The 18,615-nt window shown below is 41.4% G+C and overlaps 1 protein-coding gene across 1 annotated transcript; it reads right to left on the reverse strand.

The window, feature by feature from the left end:
- Positions 1–7,817: 7,817 nt before the first annotated feature.
- LOC147431296 (uncharacterized) lies at positions 7,818–18,235 on the reverse strand (the record flags this gene model as incomplete). The annotated part of the gene is made up of 5 exons (XM_086493654.1): positions 7,818–8,267; positions 16,467–17,256; positions 17,828–17,845; positions 17,922–17,953; positions 18,074–18,235. Coding segments are annotated over 5 exons (1,029 nt in total), but the record flags the coding sequence as incomplete, so codon positions are not given.
- Between the last annotated feature and the right edge of the window lie 380 nt (positions 18,236–18,615).

Below are 18,615 nucleotides of genomic sequence, written 5' to 3' on the forward strand. Positions count from 1 at the left end.
TCAGGGTCATTTTTGACGTGCCACTAGAAAGACTGAGTTTTTTAGAAGGGATTCCTTGGCTGTGAGCGCGCAAGTGTGGAAGGCGAACCTCTCTCTCTCTCTCTCTCTCTCTCTCTCTCTCTCTCTCTCTCTCTCTCTCTCTCTCTCTCTCTCTCTCTCTCTCTCTCTCACACACACACACACACACACACACACACACAAACTCCTCATCTTCATTCTCGCCGAAAGATGGGGCCGAGGTGATTGCAAAGGTGTTGCATGCAAATGGTGATTACATGTCGGCAGTCCTCGCCCTTGGCCACGAAGTCCTCGTGATAAGGGCCTCCTCTTTTGTAACTCGCCAAGAAAACTCTGAAAGAGTCCGTAGTCCTCTGAAAATTCTCAGAAACAGTTCGCGTTGATGCGGAGTCATTCAGAGAGTTTTTTTAAGGGTTTTGTTTATATTTGATCGCTAGTCAAAACGATGCCAAATGATCTTCTTGCCTCAAGTGTGCCTCCAACAAGCTTTTAGCCTTACCTTGCACAACCAAATCCAATGAATATGGATCTCATATTTTCCTTTCTTAGCAACACCGCTGCGTCAAAGTTGTTGGTGGTAGTAGCCAATAACCCAGTGAGCCCTCAAAGGGGGGGGGGTACCCTGTGGCCTGTTGGGTGTTCATGTAGGTGAGCACTAGGATTTCACTTTGTTCGCTCTCAATCGAAATACCGTGGATGCTATTGCATCCAACTCGTTGAAATTGTTGATCGCACGCATTGCATGTGGGCTTGCTTCGCTACTGAAGGAGAGCCTCTTTTTTCACTTTTGTAATGTATCAAAACCTTCATGTGGCATTAAAAACATACGTGGTGCTCTTCCATTTCTTCAAGTTGGGTTGCTAATGATGACTATGTGCATTGGCAGACGGGGAATGATGCGACAGTCACCTTACATTAGGGTAGTATATTTTTAAATTAATCAAAGCATAATTGAGAGAGGGGGGGCGAGGGGATGACGAAGAGAGATGAAAAGTTTAAATGTTATAAGGACAAGCCCAAGAGAGCTAAGAAATGTAACCAACATCGTGAAACTTTGCATCATTTCATTGTTACGTTCCATTTTGAAGATAATTGTGTTACCTATGTGCACATACACTTGTGAAATTCTTTGCAGAAGTGTATATTCCTTTTGGCTACTATTGCATCTGCTCAAAAGGAGTTTGACTACAACCAAGTGTTCAACAAAAAAGTCTTTTCTAAAAATACAAAGTTCCTTTCCACGAAATCTATAAAAGACTTGAAATTTAAGGATTTCTTTAATGCTTTCACACTATTCTTTTCAAGTATGTGATGCGAAGGATATTTTCCTTGTCCTCTTGGTTTCTCAATTATCATGACTATACATTGAAAGATCTTTTTTGGGAGCTACACAAAATGGAGCCATTCACCAAAAAAAATTTATCTCCAATTCCAATAAGTTACAATTTAGAGCCAAAGATTGCAAATACACATTGTTCATATTCACTTCAACCTACCAATAAGATCTACCAAATCTACTTCTTCTATAACTTCCCTAAACTAAGCATCTCTTGACAACATTTTTTGTAAAACAAGCCTCTCACCTACAAGCACTTGCCATAATATTATGTATTGAGAAACCCTCCTCTCCCTCCACAACATTACGCGCACACGCGCACGCACATGCACACACTTTTTTACTTGTCTAAGCATCTACCATGGCTTAACTATTGATGACCACGAGATGTGATTCGGAGGAGGGAGCATAAACTTGGATAATCAAAGAGTTAATATAAGGGTGGATGATTAAAGTTTCCATGAGGATTGCTTGAGGCGTTTAGAGACGATGATAGATATATTGTAATATGTAATTTGATTCTAAATGTTTCTATTATGATTTAAGCTCTATGTATCTTGTGGGTTTTGCTCATTTTTATGATTGCTCGGAAAGGTTTGCTCAGAGTTTGAAATTCCTCAAGTAGTTGCAACAATGCCAAAGCCTAAAATTGTAACAAAATTTGTAGGAAATAGACTGTCACCATCAATCATATAGTCAAATAAGAGGTTCATAACAATATTTCTAAAACATAATCAAACCCAAACATGGAAGCAATCACATAACCATAAGTGAAAATGTAGATAGAGAAAAAAGAAAGAGAAAACACAATATTGAATGTTAGAGTGGCCAAACCTCCCCATAGGGCTTTTTGTATTATGGAAGCTTACCATAAAGCTAACTACAATCATGATACATCATCTTGCAAATAAGGTGGCCTTTTTATCAAGCAAACATAATGGCCTTTTTTTTATTAAGCCAACAATTTTGATCTTCTTTGATCAAAAACATATACTCACAAAGTCATCTCATTGAAGAAGCATCATCTTCTTCCTCCTTCAACATCTCTTCTTCATCATATAGAAGCCACACAAAAGTATAAAAAGCTCTTAAAAACATATACATACTTCTATTTAGAAGAGCTTTACTTACAGAGTTCCATGCATAGTTCATGCATGAAAAATAACTTCTCTATTGTTTTCTCCAGAACTTGTGAGAATAATTGATGAGCAAATATGCTACTACAAATAATAGCAAACATTGCTCAGACAATAAGAGTGATACCATAGAGGCATTGTGCTCAAAGAGATCTTTTTTTTTAGTCATGGGTGATGTAGATTTAATAATTTAAATCCTTGTGCATATGAAAAAGCATAATTTATATAGCTTTGATTGGGGGATTGGTATCAAGGAGGTTTTTGAGCGAGCTCTTGAGCGAGCTTTTTCTCTCTTTTTGCCTAGATTATAAATTTATCCGAAACTACGCGCTCAAGAGGTGAGTGGAATAAGCTTTTGGGAGAGAGATTTATTATCCATCTCTCATCTCTCTCTCTCTCTCTCTCTCTCTCTCTCTCAAGCTTAGCTCTCCATGTCTCCCTCCCTCCCTCTTTCACTCTCTCCATCCCTCTTGCTCCCTCCCTCCCTCTCCCCCTCTCTCTCTCTCTCTCTCACTCTCAGCCTCTTTACTAAAAGTTACACTTACTAAGGGAGATGCCATATAGTTTACATTTATGCACACATCAACAAGTCAATAACATTATGACAATGAAATAAAGCAAAATGTTTCAGATATCCAAAGCAATATTACAAGGTACAACTAGACTACATGGCATGGCTGTTCGTGGGATCCACTACTTATAGGGTGCTCCTTATCTTAAACTATATAGTATAACAACCGTTGAAGATTCAAATTAGATCCTCATTGGTGAGCTTGCTTTGATGAATAAACATGTTGTGGCTCACATCCAATCCAAAGTAGCGAAGGAAGAGAAACTAAATGTGTTTGCAAGCCACGTACGGTTTGCTCTGTGTTATGTGATCTGTAAAGTCTCCACATGTACAAATATTACAAGGTACAATTAGACTACATGGCATGGTTGTTCGTGGGATCCACTACTTATAGGGTGCTCCTTATCTTAAACTATATAGTATAACGACAATTGAACAAGATCCTCATTGGTGAGCTTGCTTTGATGGATAAACATGTTATGGCTCACATCCAATCCAAAGTAACGAAGAAAGAGAAACTTAAATGTGCTTGCAAGCTATGTATGGTTTTCTCTGTGCTATGTGATCTATAAAGTCTCCACATGTGCAATAGAGATTCCAAGTTGGTAAGGCACATTTTGTGATTTTGTCATTGCACTCTTCTTCGTTGTGTATCCTACAACCTCCAAATTTATTGTTGTCACTAGTTGTTAAGTTTGTTCCTTTCTCTACGGGCTATATGCTAGGTACTCTAATTGGTCACCATGTGATTGTGTCGCAAATATGCCACGTGTGATCACACTGTCATTGCAGAACCACATAAATTGAGCCTTTGAGCCTCTTCCATAGACACTATCTATTCCGTTATTCCAAGTTCTAATCCCCCAATATGATGGAGTTGTTGCCCCTATACCAATGTTTTTTATGCCCTTTTTGCACTTTCTAGCTTATTCACTGGGATATCCATCCATCAACATCGATGACAAATTCATGCAAAAATGGGACCCTTTATGGCAAGAATTGAATATTGAGTTTGACGCACACATTAAGGAAAATTGTTGGGTGGATTTATTTGGAAAAATGCTATACACTTGGGATGGAAACCACAAATTGGTTGCTTGGATGGAGGTCTTGAAAGATAGTATGTTTCTATGTTTTATAATACATTACGAGTAAAATTCCAATCAATACAATCCTCTGATAGCTATGCATTTTGTTGTTTTCAGGTGCAACTTATGAGATAGACATTAATCTACACCCCAAAGTTCAAATTGAGCTAGTGACAGTGGACTCAATAAACAAGACAGATATGCTCTCTATTGTCATGTGTGTGAACAAGTAGGTCACATTGCTATTGTTGATATACTTCTTTTGTTGCTATTTAAAAAAGTGAATTTTACTTTGTGTGTGATATTCACGCAATTGCATATTGAATGACATGGGCTACCACCTAGCTATGTCATACACAGACATGCTATGGATGGCGTGTGCAATGGGTCTAGCGTCTAAAGAAGTTATCATGGCTAAAGTCACATCATGTGTTGTGTACAATTGGACGCAGGCAAATATAGATAAAAGAGTCAAAAAAACGGTGTGGCAATGTTTTTGTGGCTATAATATCACAACTACTGCATCCAATAAGCGACTATCTTTGGAATAAAGAGGTCTTTGTCAAATATATGAAACATATGTTGGTGATTAAATGATAGGACAAGTACGCTCTAGTGCTAGAGAATATTATGGCCGAAAAGGAGTTATGCTATCATCAAAGTTCCAAGCCCAATACAAAAAAGTATTCTTCAAAACTGATGGTCCTTCCTAAAGAATGACAAAGCACGCACAGACCATAGTTGACCCAATCGCCTTGGGAGACGATTGGTGGAGGTGCATTATGATTGCTTGATCTAGGGTTTGTGGATACTATCATGAAATTAGATTTAATTATTTCATATGTGTGTAACGATATTCGTATGTTATATAATTATGGATCTGCAGGACTTTGCGAACAATCAAATGGGACTAGTAGCCAAAGTGGGTCCAAGAAGAGCACTTGTATGTATGGCTTTCTCAAATCATTGGCTTTTTCAAATCTCCCTCCAAGCAAGAAGACTTACTTTCTTTGGGCTATGGCTTCAAGTGACCCTGCGGATATGAAGAGTCTTGACATCCATCAAATCGGTACTTCTATTGTTTAGTTCACGCAAAAAGATAAATGTCACCCGCTTAGACCTAAGAACATTTGTAAATTAAGGGAATTGAGCTTCTTTCAAGAATGGTTACGTATTGAGGTTTTGTGTTCATCAATTCATCTCAATTAAAAGCATTCATTTGAAACCTATTGAGGGTGTAAACCTGGACTTGTGCTTGGAAGATGCTAAGCACCACTAACAACAAAAGTCTTTTGCTTATAAGCTTGGACTTATGAAGAAAGAAGCATCATCTGAGGTGAACAATGCGTTGACAAACACAAGAAAAAGGTGTCTTTGCAGGTAACTATATCACAATGTTATGGTACAATACTACCAAGTTCAATTTGTGAACTAATGATACACAAATTTCATATGGTTAAATAAACGTAATTTCAATATCAAAAGAGTCAAAACTCTGTATATGTTGTTAGAGGATCGTGTACACAACTCTTCCATGTTTCCTGGAGTATAGCGAGGGCACCATTCCTTTGAACTAAGAAATGACACACAATGATGTTATGAAGGAAAGGGAGGAATGTCTTATCACACTTCATAGCATGCACCTCCCTCAACAACCTCAAAATTTACTATGGCTCAAGAAACTCTTGCAAAGCCAACAACTGATGAATCCAGTGTGCAAGTTTTGCAAAGAGATGACATAGCCACTACATCTCAGGTTTTTGACTGAAGACTATCATATCAAAACTTATTCTTGGTTTACTGCTTGCCAGGATGCTAGCCTTAAGTACACCAGCTAAATCACTAGTGTTCAAGACAACCAACCGAAGCCCCAATCCAAGTAGCAACAAGATAACAAAATAGAGTATGATTTAAAACTAATTTGAGATAGGAAGACCAATCTCTCAAATACATATGATATTTTTCATAGAGAATTTTTCCTGAACAGTTGAGAATATATATGCTGCCATAAAAATATAAACTATCATGATTATCAACCAATTTGTGTACAATGAGAATTACAACAAATGCTTCATTAAAAGTGAATAGAACGCCTAACACGGCTGTCATCAGAAGTAATCAAAAAAAAAATGATCACTTTATACAATGAGGATTTGATGTTTTTAAGTATTATTGCCATTTTAAGAATCTTAGATCTCGTTAACAGATGAGGAGCCAAAACAGCTTAACTTAAGAATTTAATGCAAAACCCAGCTCATCCTCTTCCGTTGATGGGAATCACTCAGTATACCTCTCCTACCGATGTGCCCTGTATCTCTAGATAGAGGCCCAAAACTCTCTCTAAAGAGGCAGTGAAAGCGGCCGCGTATCTCATAGTATGTTGTACAGTGGCATATATAGTGAAGCTCTGTCTCTGACTCTTTCTGACACAGCTAGCACAACCTAGCCTCAGCTGAAATGCCTCGATATCGGCCAGTCTCAATCTCCAACTGATGTGATGATGAGAGAGAGAGAGAGAGAGAGAGAGAGAGAGAGAGAGAGAGAGAGAGAGAGAGAGAGAGAAGCTATACATAAGTACTGGTGCATCTTGTACAGCCAATTCTAAGCCCAATTTCCCAAACTGCATGGGCTGCCCATTGCCTCAGTAGCCATCTGTCCCTAGACGCAGAAACAACCCCGTCTCGATCGTCCTTGCTAGCCTTCCCCTGTGTGGCTCCTTCCAACAAAAAAGATGAGCTACTCCTCACTATCCAGCTGTCAATCACAACACCAAATCCGCCAAGCACCTGTTTAACGCACACAACCAATGTAGTGCCAATGCCCAGTTGTTTTCTAACCCCCTATTTTCAGCAACTGCTCGGCTTGTTGTTGGCTAGTCAAAATAACAGCCTCATATGCATGTGTATTCACAAAAGTTTTCTTCTTTTTTTTTTGTAGATGCTAAGAAGCGTGCTACGGGGGATTCCATTTCGCCAAAGTCGCCCGGGAATCGAACCCGGCCCCTCCACAGGCCATGCACACATAATCCACAACAGTTGCCCACTCTGCAATAGATTCATGCTTTTTTGTTTTTCCACTCAATCATGCTCTCAAACACACTCACACAAACATATACCCAATTATATACACATAAACACGCACACAAAAAAACCCACCAAACACGACATTCAAATGCATAGGGCACACACATGCAACACGATGCAAGAAAACAAACCACCACCCAATTGAACAAGCCTAAGGAAGAGAAAAGGAACTTACGCACCGCACCTTCTCAATCCTGCATCAGAAAGCACAATAATAATTAGCATAACATACACACCACACAATTGTACTCTGCATGCTCTAGAGACTAGAACTCTACCCATGGAGTTTATACCTACATCATGTGAGTCGTTTGTGCAACAAAATCTCGATTCAATACATTGCGCATTTGAAGACCTTGCGCAAGTTGTCGACTCATGTGTCTCCACCATACAGGCTTCTCTTCATTCTGTTGTGAATGAACTTCCTCACAAGGTTTTGGATCTCCTTTAACTTGAACAAAATTGTGCAACACAAAACAACAAAAGGAGAAAATGGGAGGGTGACATTCAAATTTTGTAAGATCCACCATAGATCTTTCAAAATCTTGAGGGCATTTTCCACCTTCACCTTGTCTTCCTTAGCTATTGGTCAATTGAAAACATTTTTCTCCGCCAAATTTGTTCCCACCTTTGACTTGAAAGCTTTTAACAAGAAACTGGTAGGTTTATATGCAAAGTTGCCTACAAAGCATGGCCTAATTAAGACGCCATTCACAAATATCAAAGGTATGTCCAATATGGAGGCGGACTTCATTTGCCTATACATAGCAGAGCCTTGAGGGCAATGGAGTCATTTGTTCTTTCTAGAGCATTGCAGACCACATTCTAAAACAACTTTTTGGAGTACCCAATTCCTTGGTGAACAATACTATGAAAACAGTGTCGACAAACATACTATGCAGGATAAAGGTCTGACACAAATTTCCATTGTAGTTTTATAGGCGTGCCATCCACTAGACCGCACAGGTTTGGAAGTGTGGTGATGTCCTCAAAGTCTGCAATGATGTTCTACGTATGTGTTCTATATCTGTGAACCTGGTGCCATAACAAACATTCTCTTTACAAACATCTCTCGACTACACAAAGCCTTCAAAATCAAATACATATACTTTCTATTGGGTATACGAATATGATGGTTAGTGTAGTTAGTAGTGGTTCGGCCCCTCGCCAACTACTAACTACACTTACCACTGTATTCACAAGAAAAAGAATGAGGAAGCTACTCTTCTCTCTCTCTCTCTCTCTCTCTCTCTCTCTCTCTCTCTCTCTCTCTCTCTCTCTCTGCACCAAACTGCTATACAAAATCCAAAGCTTTGCTCGCGTCTTGAGGCCCTGAAAAAAGTGTCAAACTTAGGCCTCCTTCATCTTTATGGTCCTTTGGTGCCTTCATAGGCGTCAAATGGCCGTACATCACCAACCTAATGATATGGTTGCCCTCTGACCGAAATGATGTGCCAAAGTCTCGAGGCATCTCTTCCTCATCCACATTGATCATCCCTTTCATAGGGTATCCATAGGGAACTCTATACATGCCTAGCATAGCCCCATGCAATCTTCTCCAAGGCCACAGCATCTCTTCTTCAAAGATCTCGTAGTCATCAAGTCCATTGGCACCTGTACCTCTGGCATATGATCCATAGGTACCCCTACAAGATCCATATGCATCGGAGCGTGCACCAAGAGCTCTAACTGCCATGTCTAAGAAAGCAGCCTTTTTGCCAACAAGCCCAGAAAAGGTGACAACTCATGGTGCTTCCTCTGGCAATGCCCATGTTCTACAACTATGGTTGAACTTGCTTCTGTGTCTCCTTTACCACTGGAGAAGAGAATCGATTCCTTCTCGTGTTGGATGCCTTTGCATTTGCTTTCATCAAGTCTTGGATTTCGATGTCACGTGAGCACTTCACTTGCACTACGTGGATATGTTCTGCCGCAGTCTAGCATGATCCAGTAGCTTAGGACTAAGCCTGGCACCTTTGTGAGCCTCTAGCAAGACATGCATGTCTAGGCCTGTCTCAGTTGCATTACCCTCTCTTGCACAAAACAGTCATTTTAGCATGCAGACATTTTACCGCGTGAACCACCTCTTATAGGTCATTTATTAATAAGTGACTTTTCATTTACCCTTGTCGGAATGTAGGTAGGGCAAATGGCTAAAGGAACTATAAAAGAAACCCATTGGGCGCTCAGTAGAGGCAGAAGAAGCAGAGACACAAGGAGGCAGGCACCCAGCAGCTAGGCAGCACCTCAAGAGCTCTAGCGTTTTCTCCAAGATCAGCCCAGCATTTTCAGCCATAGAAGTTCAGCATTTTTCCCTAGTAGCCATCTGGCATTTCCAGCCCAACATCGCCAGCATTTCAGATCAGTTCAGTGTTTCCAGATTCTGATCAGATCAGCGTTTCCCGATTCAGATTAGATCAACGTTCTCAAATTCAGATCAAATCAGTGTTTCTAGATTCATATCAAATCAGCATTTTCAGACTTCAGCCTTGACATCGTTGTCGTCGTCGACACAGACCCCAGCAATACGTCGTCATCGATCTCATCATGGTCGACATAGTCCCATCAGTAGCCAGTATACAGCATCAGTAGCATCAGTACCTTAGCATTTAGCTTCATTGTACCAGCATTGTGCAAGAATAAAGAAAGTACTCGCTCTGGCAGCAGAGCAAGGGGGCCCTTGAGGGTGGGAGTCGGAATCCCTGTGTCGTCTCTCTTCTCTCTCTTGCATCTCTCTTTCTTTCAGTTCAGTTCAGTTCTTTCAAGAGAAGTAAAGTGTCCCTTGTGTTTGTGCGGAGTACTAGATCCAAGCTAAATCTAAAACACTTCCGCTGCACCTGACATTGGTATCAGAACTCTATGCATGCTTCGTCTTCGAGAACTCAAGGGAAGAACCCCAAGTACCCAAGAACCCAAGGAGAACCAAGAACCCAAAGAACCTCTCTCAATTTTTTTCCCTGAAAGAATCTGAGTCCCGATCTTGGACTTATTAGATCCCATCTTCATTGCCATGTCTTTGAAGGAAGATCAACATCCGATACACAACAATCCGAATCTTGATCTACTAGCCTCTTATGCGGATATGGAAGGAGTTAGAGACGGGATCCCTAAACCTCTTCTACATTCGCATGTAGCATGCATCCACTTCTATCGACAAGAAACCCTTGGAAATACCTCCGAGCGCCCTTACCTTTCAACTTCACCTGCAATGTTTTCACGACAAGGCTATTCGAGTGGTTGTACTTGCTTGCAAGGCAAAGTCAGCATGAAGGCTGGTATTCTGCGACAATAGTAAGGCTACCTAGCAGCTTGATTGGTCAGTGTTTACATCGCACCAGATCTACATCCACACTATCCACCCGTTTGGAGGAATCTTCATTGGTTATGCATCCACATGCATCAGCAGCAGTCACCATCAGAAGTACAGATAGAAGTTCGGCACTTGTGCCTCACCTTTAACGGGGGAATTTCACATGCGCAGTTCACTTGTGCTACGTGGACATGTTCTCCCACAGTCTAGCATTTACCCTTGTTGGAATGTAGGTAGGTCAAAGGGCTAAAGGAACTATAAAAGAAACCCGGAAGTTTTGTAAATTACGCTGACTGCTTTTACTTCAGATTTTTGGAAACAGTTGCTTTTGGAACTTTTGCTTTTGATTTTAACTAATTTTGGGGCTCTGCTTTTGGCATCCCTTGTAAGAATAAAAGAGCCCTAAGGGCCTCACTTCTCAGGGCATCTGGACACAGAGGCAGAGAACAGAGGACCCTGCGGAAGTTGTACTTTGCTCAAAGATTAATATAAAAGAAATACCGGAAGGGGCACCAGTCTTTGGGGCCAATCTCTCTGGGCACAGAACTACGTCAGGCCGTGTCACGACCAAATTGAACTGTGATTTTAAAGTTGTGAAGTATTTTAAGTAAATCTCTCTCGTGTCGCGACAGAATCTAGACTTAGGACTTCCCAAAGAAATTCGAGACTACTGTCTCGGAAGGAAGTCCAAGTCTATACAAAAGTTGATGGGACATGCAAAGCGAGGATTTGCCATACATTCGAGTAGCTTGACTAAGTTGACTTACCCATTAGATGAACCTTCAACAAGTCATAGCAAAAACAATCGACGAAGAGATAGACGACGTTCACTGACAGAAGACCAAAGAGATGAATATTTCAAAGCAGGAAAGTGTTTTGAATGTGGAGAACAAGGACATATCGCTACACAGTGCCCCAAAAAGGCACAAGAATCAGGATGACTAGCAGATTGAAAGGACAACACGACGAGGCGATACTCGTTCCAAAACAGATTTTTGATGAACTAGCATTTTGCTTTATGAATTTATGAAACAAGACTTTTTGGAAGATGATTTTAAATTTTGAATAAAACTAACGTTTTATGAAAGAATCTGTTAATTCTGGACAAAAGAGCAGAATCAAGAATGAGATGATGATGATTTTGGAGCAGTGACAGCTCCCGAATAAACGACTCATGAATCACGACTGATTCAATGAAATGAATGACTGGACCACTCTGTTCAATATGAACTTAGTGATGGATTGAGACCCTCGGGAAAGATTTCTTGCACACGACAGTGCTTGAGGTGACAGATTTCTCGCACATGACAGTGCTTGAGGCGACAGATTCTCACACATGACAGTGCTTGAGGAGAATGACTACTTGCACACGACAATGCTTGAGTCGAAAATCTCTATAGACATGATCGCAATATGGGATTAGTTAACCTGACATCAGTGAGGTCCGGAATGGATCTAGATGCGATTACTAAATACGTTGCTGGCAGTCATGGTCTGAGATTTGGAATGAATTTTTCTGTGATTGATTTTTCATGTGATGTCATGTGCAGTGATGTGACTGTTGTCTTTGTACATGTGCTAGATGTGTCGTGTCTAGTGCGTCGATACTAACAGTCAGTGTCTACTAAGACAGTTTATGGCCTCTGTCTATTTTGCAGGCGTAATCGAGGGCGATTACAATTCTTTCAAGAGGAGGCCTCGTATGTCACAAATTGATGACGTGGCAGTTCTGCCCAAACACACATGCAGACAACAGTACGGATTTTCGGACATGCTGACGTGGCAGGCGGTACGAACGCTAACGTGGCAGCAATACGAAACACCAGGATTTTCCGCTGACAGGCTGACGTAGCAGGCTGTACGGACATGCCCACTCTTTGCGCTGACAGCCATACGGAATTTTCGTAAATTACGTTGACTGCTTTTACTGCACATTTTTGAAAACAGTTGCTTTTGGAACTTTTGCTTTTGATTTTAACTGATTTTGGGGCTCTGCTTTTGGCATCCCTTGTTGTAAGGATAAAAGAGTCCTAAGGGCCTCACTTCTCAGGGCATTTAGACGTAGACTCTGAGAACGGAGGACCCTACGCGAGTTGTACTTTGCTCAAAGATTGATCTAAAAGAAATACCGAAAGGAGCACCAATCTTTGGGGCCAATCTCTCTAAGCACGGAACTACGTCGGGCCGTGTCAACCAAATTGAACTGTGATTTTAAAGTTGTGATGTATTTTAAGTGAATCTCTCTCATGTCGCGACAGAATCTATACTTGTTGGGGTGTCCAAGTTTGTTACACCTATCTGCTGGCAAGTCAATTTCAACGTTAGAACCCTGAGACGCACTATCATCTGATCTCCTTTCTTCTCAACTTGCATCTCGTTCCCTTAGTTAGTCGGAACCGTCGGACGCACTACTATCTGATTTCCTTATTGCTCTGAAATCCTATGATGAGTTGTCATTCGGGTCCCTGATTCATTCTCTGTACTGGAAGACTCTTGCCCTGTTGAGGTGGATATTGTCATGTTTGTAGGATAAGTCAATGAGCCTGCATGCATTCCAAATCCTTGTTTAGCATGTCCCATGAGTCTCTGAATAGAGTCAGACTTCTGTTCCAAACAATACTGTCGAATCTCTTTTGACAAACCATAGCAAAACCACTCAATCTGGTCTCTCAAAGCGATCTTCCAAAACGAAGACACTAGCAGATAAGTATCCCAAAACCTTTGGTCATCCAATGTGTCTTTCTTAGTCGTCCTCAGATGATGTCAAGCCGTGATGACATCTTCTTCATATTCTTTTGATATCCAAGTTGACGTGAAAAATCTCTTGAATTTTACCCACGTCATAGGTGCTTCTCTGCGTAACAACAAAGTAGACCACCATGTCTATGCATTTCCTTTCAAGTAAGATACCGCCCTTCACACGTTCATTAGGAAGAGGATGGGGTGTAGGAGGGCCTCCCATGAGCTTATGGAGGTGATTAACATTTTGACGAATAGGTGTACGCCATGTGTGTAAGAATAGTGGGTATGTAAGAGATGTGTAAGAGTAGTCAAAGGATGCACTTTTCCCCCCAAAAAGAAGGTGGACAATTTTATGATTTTCGGACTTCTATAACTCCCACATATAATCTCCGATTTGAGTGGAGATCATCATAGATCTGCAATCTACTCATCAAGCTCTTTCCATAGATATGCTACATGATATGCTTTTACCCGCTAGATTATAAATTCCATTTTGGTGGGAAAATTTGAATTCAAATAAAGTAGTGGTTTTGCCTGTTTGAATTCAAAAGCTATCCTTTGATTACTTTCTTAAAACTAAAGGTTTGACTTCCTTAAACTACCAAATAAAGAGGCCCTCCTAAACCCCATTCTCTTCCTAATGTTGAGCATTCCGAAAACCGACCTCCTAAGAAGGCAACGTCAAATTGTTGTATGAACTCAAGGGCTCGATGGGTGTCCTGGTAGCCTGAAAACATGTCTGATGGCCTGACCCCCTTCCTTGAACTCCTTGGTCTTCTTGCTTATTTGTTCACTGTCAGAAGAGGACGAGCTCTCCTCCTCTAAACTGCTAGATGGCCTCCCATGCCTTCTAGACTTTTTCAAAAATCTGCTTTTTTTGCTTTTTCTCCGCTTTCCGCCTTTTCTCATCCTCACTCGAACTAGAGGATGACGAACTGTCGGAACTCTCTGAAGACAAAGAAAATTCTGGGTTATCCTCAAAACGGACACGCTTCTTTGGATCTGCTTGCAATCTAAGTCGACTTCCGGCCCAAATAACTTGGGAAATACGTCGATTTCCTCTTCTTCCGAGAGTGTTTTGAGCCTTTCATTAACTGGTTCATCTTCGTTTCGAGAGCTTTGTCCAAGTTTTTCTACGAGTACATTTTTCACTTTTCAGTACTCTACTTTTCTTTCAACTTCCTTTCCGTCCTGAGAGGAGAAAGAATGACCTCTCGCCGTCTCTAGTGAATCTCATCAATTGGGTAAGTCTTCAAATGCTTCACATATTTCGGGTTCTGAGAGTACTTCATCAATCATTTTACACACTTGTCAACCTGCCATTGACGGTTGTACTCTGCTCTGGCATCTCTCTCTCTCTCTCTCTCTCTCTCTCTCTCTCTCTCTCTCTCTCTCTCTCTCTCTCTCTCTCTCTCTCTCTCTCTCTCTCTCTCTCTCTCTCTCTCTCTCTCTCTCTCGTTCAGTTTGTTGTAGATTCTATTCGTGTGTTGCTATTGATTTCTCGCTTGGATGTCTTTTGGTTCTCACAAATACTCCTGCAACATTCAACAAGATGATGGATAGGAATAGGATCTTTCAAGAGCGTAGACAGTATGTGGGTACCTTCTTCAACGACACCATCGTTTTCTCCAAGATTGAAGAAGAGCATGGAGAACATCTCTCACGAGTGTTAAGAGCATCGCACGAACATAGATTGATGATCAACGGAAAAAAGAGCGAGTTTTTATTGCCAAAGATACACTTCTTAGGACACATTATTTCCATCCAAGATTGTTAGAACTTAGCATGGATCCAGCGAAAGTTGAGCCTATCCATAATTGGCCTACATTGTGGAACGTACATGATGTGAGAAGCTTCTTAGGCTTGTGCTCTTACTACAAAAGGTTCATCAAACGGTTTGTCGAGATTGGTTCGCCTTTGCATACCTTGACTCAGAAAGGGGTGCCATTCACCTCCACATATTATGACATTTGAATGGCTCACTTGGCAAGAAGGCCATGCTGTAGCTTATGAGAGTCGGGTGCTCACAAAGACTGAGATGCTTGTTTTTAAAAGTAGTGTGCGAGAATGTCGAAACTTTAATCAAATTCTCATTGTTGTTTCATCCGTAGACCAATGGTCAATCATAGATTACTAACTCAATGGAATTAGACTTGTTGAAATGCTACATCTCTGAAAATAACTCGCAGTCGGAGAAGTATTTTCCATTGGTGAAGTTTGCTTACAACAACACTTTCATACTTCAACAGGGAAGGAACCATTTGATATTGTCAAGGGTGGCAAGAAGGTTCCACTATCTTGTGCACCAAGAACAAAAATTTTCAGGTGGATCATTTGGTACAGGATCTAGAGATTGCTTGTGCCAAGGTTAAGGAGGCTTTGCTGAAGTCTCAAGAACGGCATAAGAAAGCAACAGACAAGTATCTCCACAACTTGCAACTAAAGGAAGATGATTAGGTGCTTCTTAGGTTTGAGAAGGCACTCCTTAGAAAGAAGGGGAATTTTAACCAAAGCTAAGTATGCGATACTATGGGCCCTTCTAGATTTCAGAAAAGATCAATGCTGTATCCTTCCTACTAAAGTAGCCAGATACTTGGAAGCTTCAGAATGCATTTCGTGTGAGCCTATTGAGACCTTTCAAGGATGAAGTGCCAGAAGTGAATGGACGACTTAACGAATACCCCTCAAATACTGTCGCTTTACCTTGAGGCTTTCAGACTATTCCAAGAGTGCACATCAAATCAGCAGGTTGAATCTGTTGTGGTGCAAGCGTCATGAGCGGAGCCACTCCACCCCTTTGCCACAAATCACCTCGAATGAGATAGAGTCAACCAATTTGTCTTTGATGTTTTGAGGGGTGCCAATAGGTAGACAATACTCTACCAAGTGACTTTGTATCATATGTACATAGACTGTTTGCTATGATATGAGAAAGATCTGCTTGGAATTCCTTAAACTTATAACTAATTGATCGATGGACTCTTGCAAATGTGTGTTTTTCTGAATACATGTGTAAGATGAAATGTCTACAACATTTTATCTTGATTCATGGATGAGGTCAGCATCCTACAAGTAAGATTTGGCACTATGTGATAATATCTACACTAGAAGTATCTCACACTAATTGCTCCTTTCCCTCCCTCCGACCCTGTAAAGAAACATGCAAGAACTAGAAAACATACCCTTGACTTCAGCACCTTTGCAATATCATGTTGAAAGCGCATGTAGATCTCCATGCGCTTCGCCTCCTCTTCCAGCACCAGCTTCATTAGCCGTTCCTGATGCTCCCTGTTTTCTTTCTTGATCTGAATTAAAGTATTGCTCATGCCCCTCATACCGTCATCAAGAACCTTCGCAAGCCCACTAAGAGAAGCTCGCTTAGGTTCCTTCATTCTCTGAGCCTTGACCCTTGCAATATTAATGCTTCCTTGGTCAAGCCCTTGCTCACTTCCTTCACCCCTTTTGATGTTTGGGCCTTTCCTTGTAAGATCCTCATCCACAGCCTCACCTTGAATTTCGGAACCCTGAACCTTTGAGGTCTGGAAGATGCCACTACTCTCTATTGCTCCAGGGATACCTACACAAAATGGAGTAGAGGACCATAAAGTATCTAGGAGGTCATAGTATTCCCATGTGGACCTAACTCCCCTAGTGGCACTAGTCCTTGCTTTTTCTTTCTTGTATTTCTTTTGCAATGTATCTATGTGGTTACGCACTTGCTCACTACTGTAGGAGCCATTCAACTCTTTATTCAGTTTATTTTTCACAGCATCCCAATCCTTGGCCCTAAGAATGCCCACCCGTACTTGTGTCCACCGCTCCTCGTAGTATTTCAATAGTGTCTCCGTGGACGCTTCGTCCCACTTGGGAAGAACAGCTCTTGGACGTTTTTGCCCCTTATTAGCTTCATTGGAGCTCCTCCCCTTGCCCATTTCAAAAAACCGCACATTGAAGTGACTCATGTTCGAAAGCCTGTGCATTGCAAACATACATGCATGCTTAGAGGAGATGTTTCTCTATCACCTATGCTCAATGCACTTTCATGTTGATAAAATCAATGTTTTCAAAAAATGATCTAGTTCCATTCTTGTTAAGTATTGTTGGCTTACGTGTTTCAAGCTGATTCAAACAACACTAGTAACCATTGAATAACACATAAAATTGGTGTTGTACACACAATCCATGCAATGACCATACTAGGCACACAATCCAATCAATCCACACAATCACCATGAAAGCCTCAAGAGGATTCAAAGAGAACACAAACCATTTCGTTATGCATAAGCATTGGTGTTTCAAGGAGAGGATATGCAATGCACACAATCCAAGCAATCCCGTGCAATTACCATACAAGCCACACAATCCAAGCAATCCAGACACCATGGAAACATCACATCATGCGTGTGAGTGTCTGGACAGATTTTTCGATGGGAAGTGATGGAGGGGAAAAGACTATGTGCGCAACTGTAGATCAATGCGACCAACCAGCATGCGAAATTGAAGGGAAAAAACCGTGTTTTCTGTGTATAAAAAACGCATGTACCTGGACACTATTCGCTGGCTGCACAGTGATGCACCCAAAGGTTGTCTCCTCAATGATGCACAATGATATGCAGCTACTCCTCGATGGTATGCACGGAGTAGAGCTCCCCAAAAAAAAAAAAACAATCTGCAGCAAACAAATCATGCAGGAGGTATTTCAAATGATGCAAGGAAAGGAACAGTAACACAGCTAAGCGATGATGGAAACTATAGCTCAATCACAGAAGATTGCTTCAGAAAGTATCACCAGCGCTGCAGCTTCAAGAGCGCTACCCCAGAAGGTGGCAAGGCGCTTCAATGGCGCTGCAATGGGGTGGTAAAGGGCTTCTTGGGAAAAGAGACGTTGGCAGAGGTAGGGCGCTGACCACCTGCTGACTGGCCCCTCAGCACTAAGGAACACCACCCATATTTAAGAGGGAGAGGCAATGGGATCAAAGGCGGAGAAGCGGAGTAGGTGATTCAATTTATTTAAAGGAAAGGAAGAGAGAATCAATGGCGATTCTCCTGCAACTTTGCCGTCGCCAGATCAACGTTAGAACCTAAGTTCGCGCCGCTAGATAAGTTGGGCATATGGTAGAGGAGAGAGAACGGGAGCGTATGGAAGCACTCAGAGGAGAGAGAAGGGGAGCCGACATGCAGATGCGAACGCAAGATTTGATTTTTTTTTTAATATATGTCGGGCCCCATGGAGCAACGTCACGTAGGCGTTGAAGTGGTTACGAGAGCATTGATAGAGTGTTTGCTAGGTTGGTGGGGGTTCAAATCTGAATAACTCTTTTGTAAGGGTAG

The sequence above is a fragment of the Adiantum capillus-veneris genome, chromosome 21, assembly GCF_014529385.1.
Source record: "Adiantum capillus-veneris isolate H3 chromosome 21, ASM1452938v2, whole genome shotgun sequence".
In the NCBI taxonomy this organism is placed as follows: Eukaryota; Viridiplantae; Streptophyta; class Polypodiopsida; order Polypodiales; family Pteridaceae; genus Adiantum; species Adiantum capillus-veneris.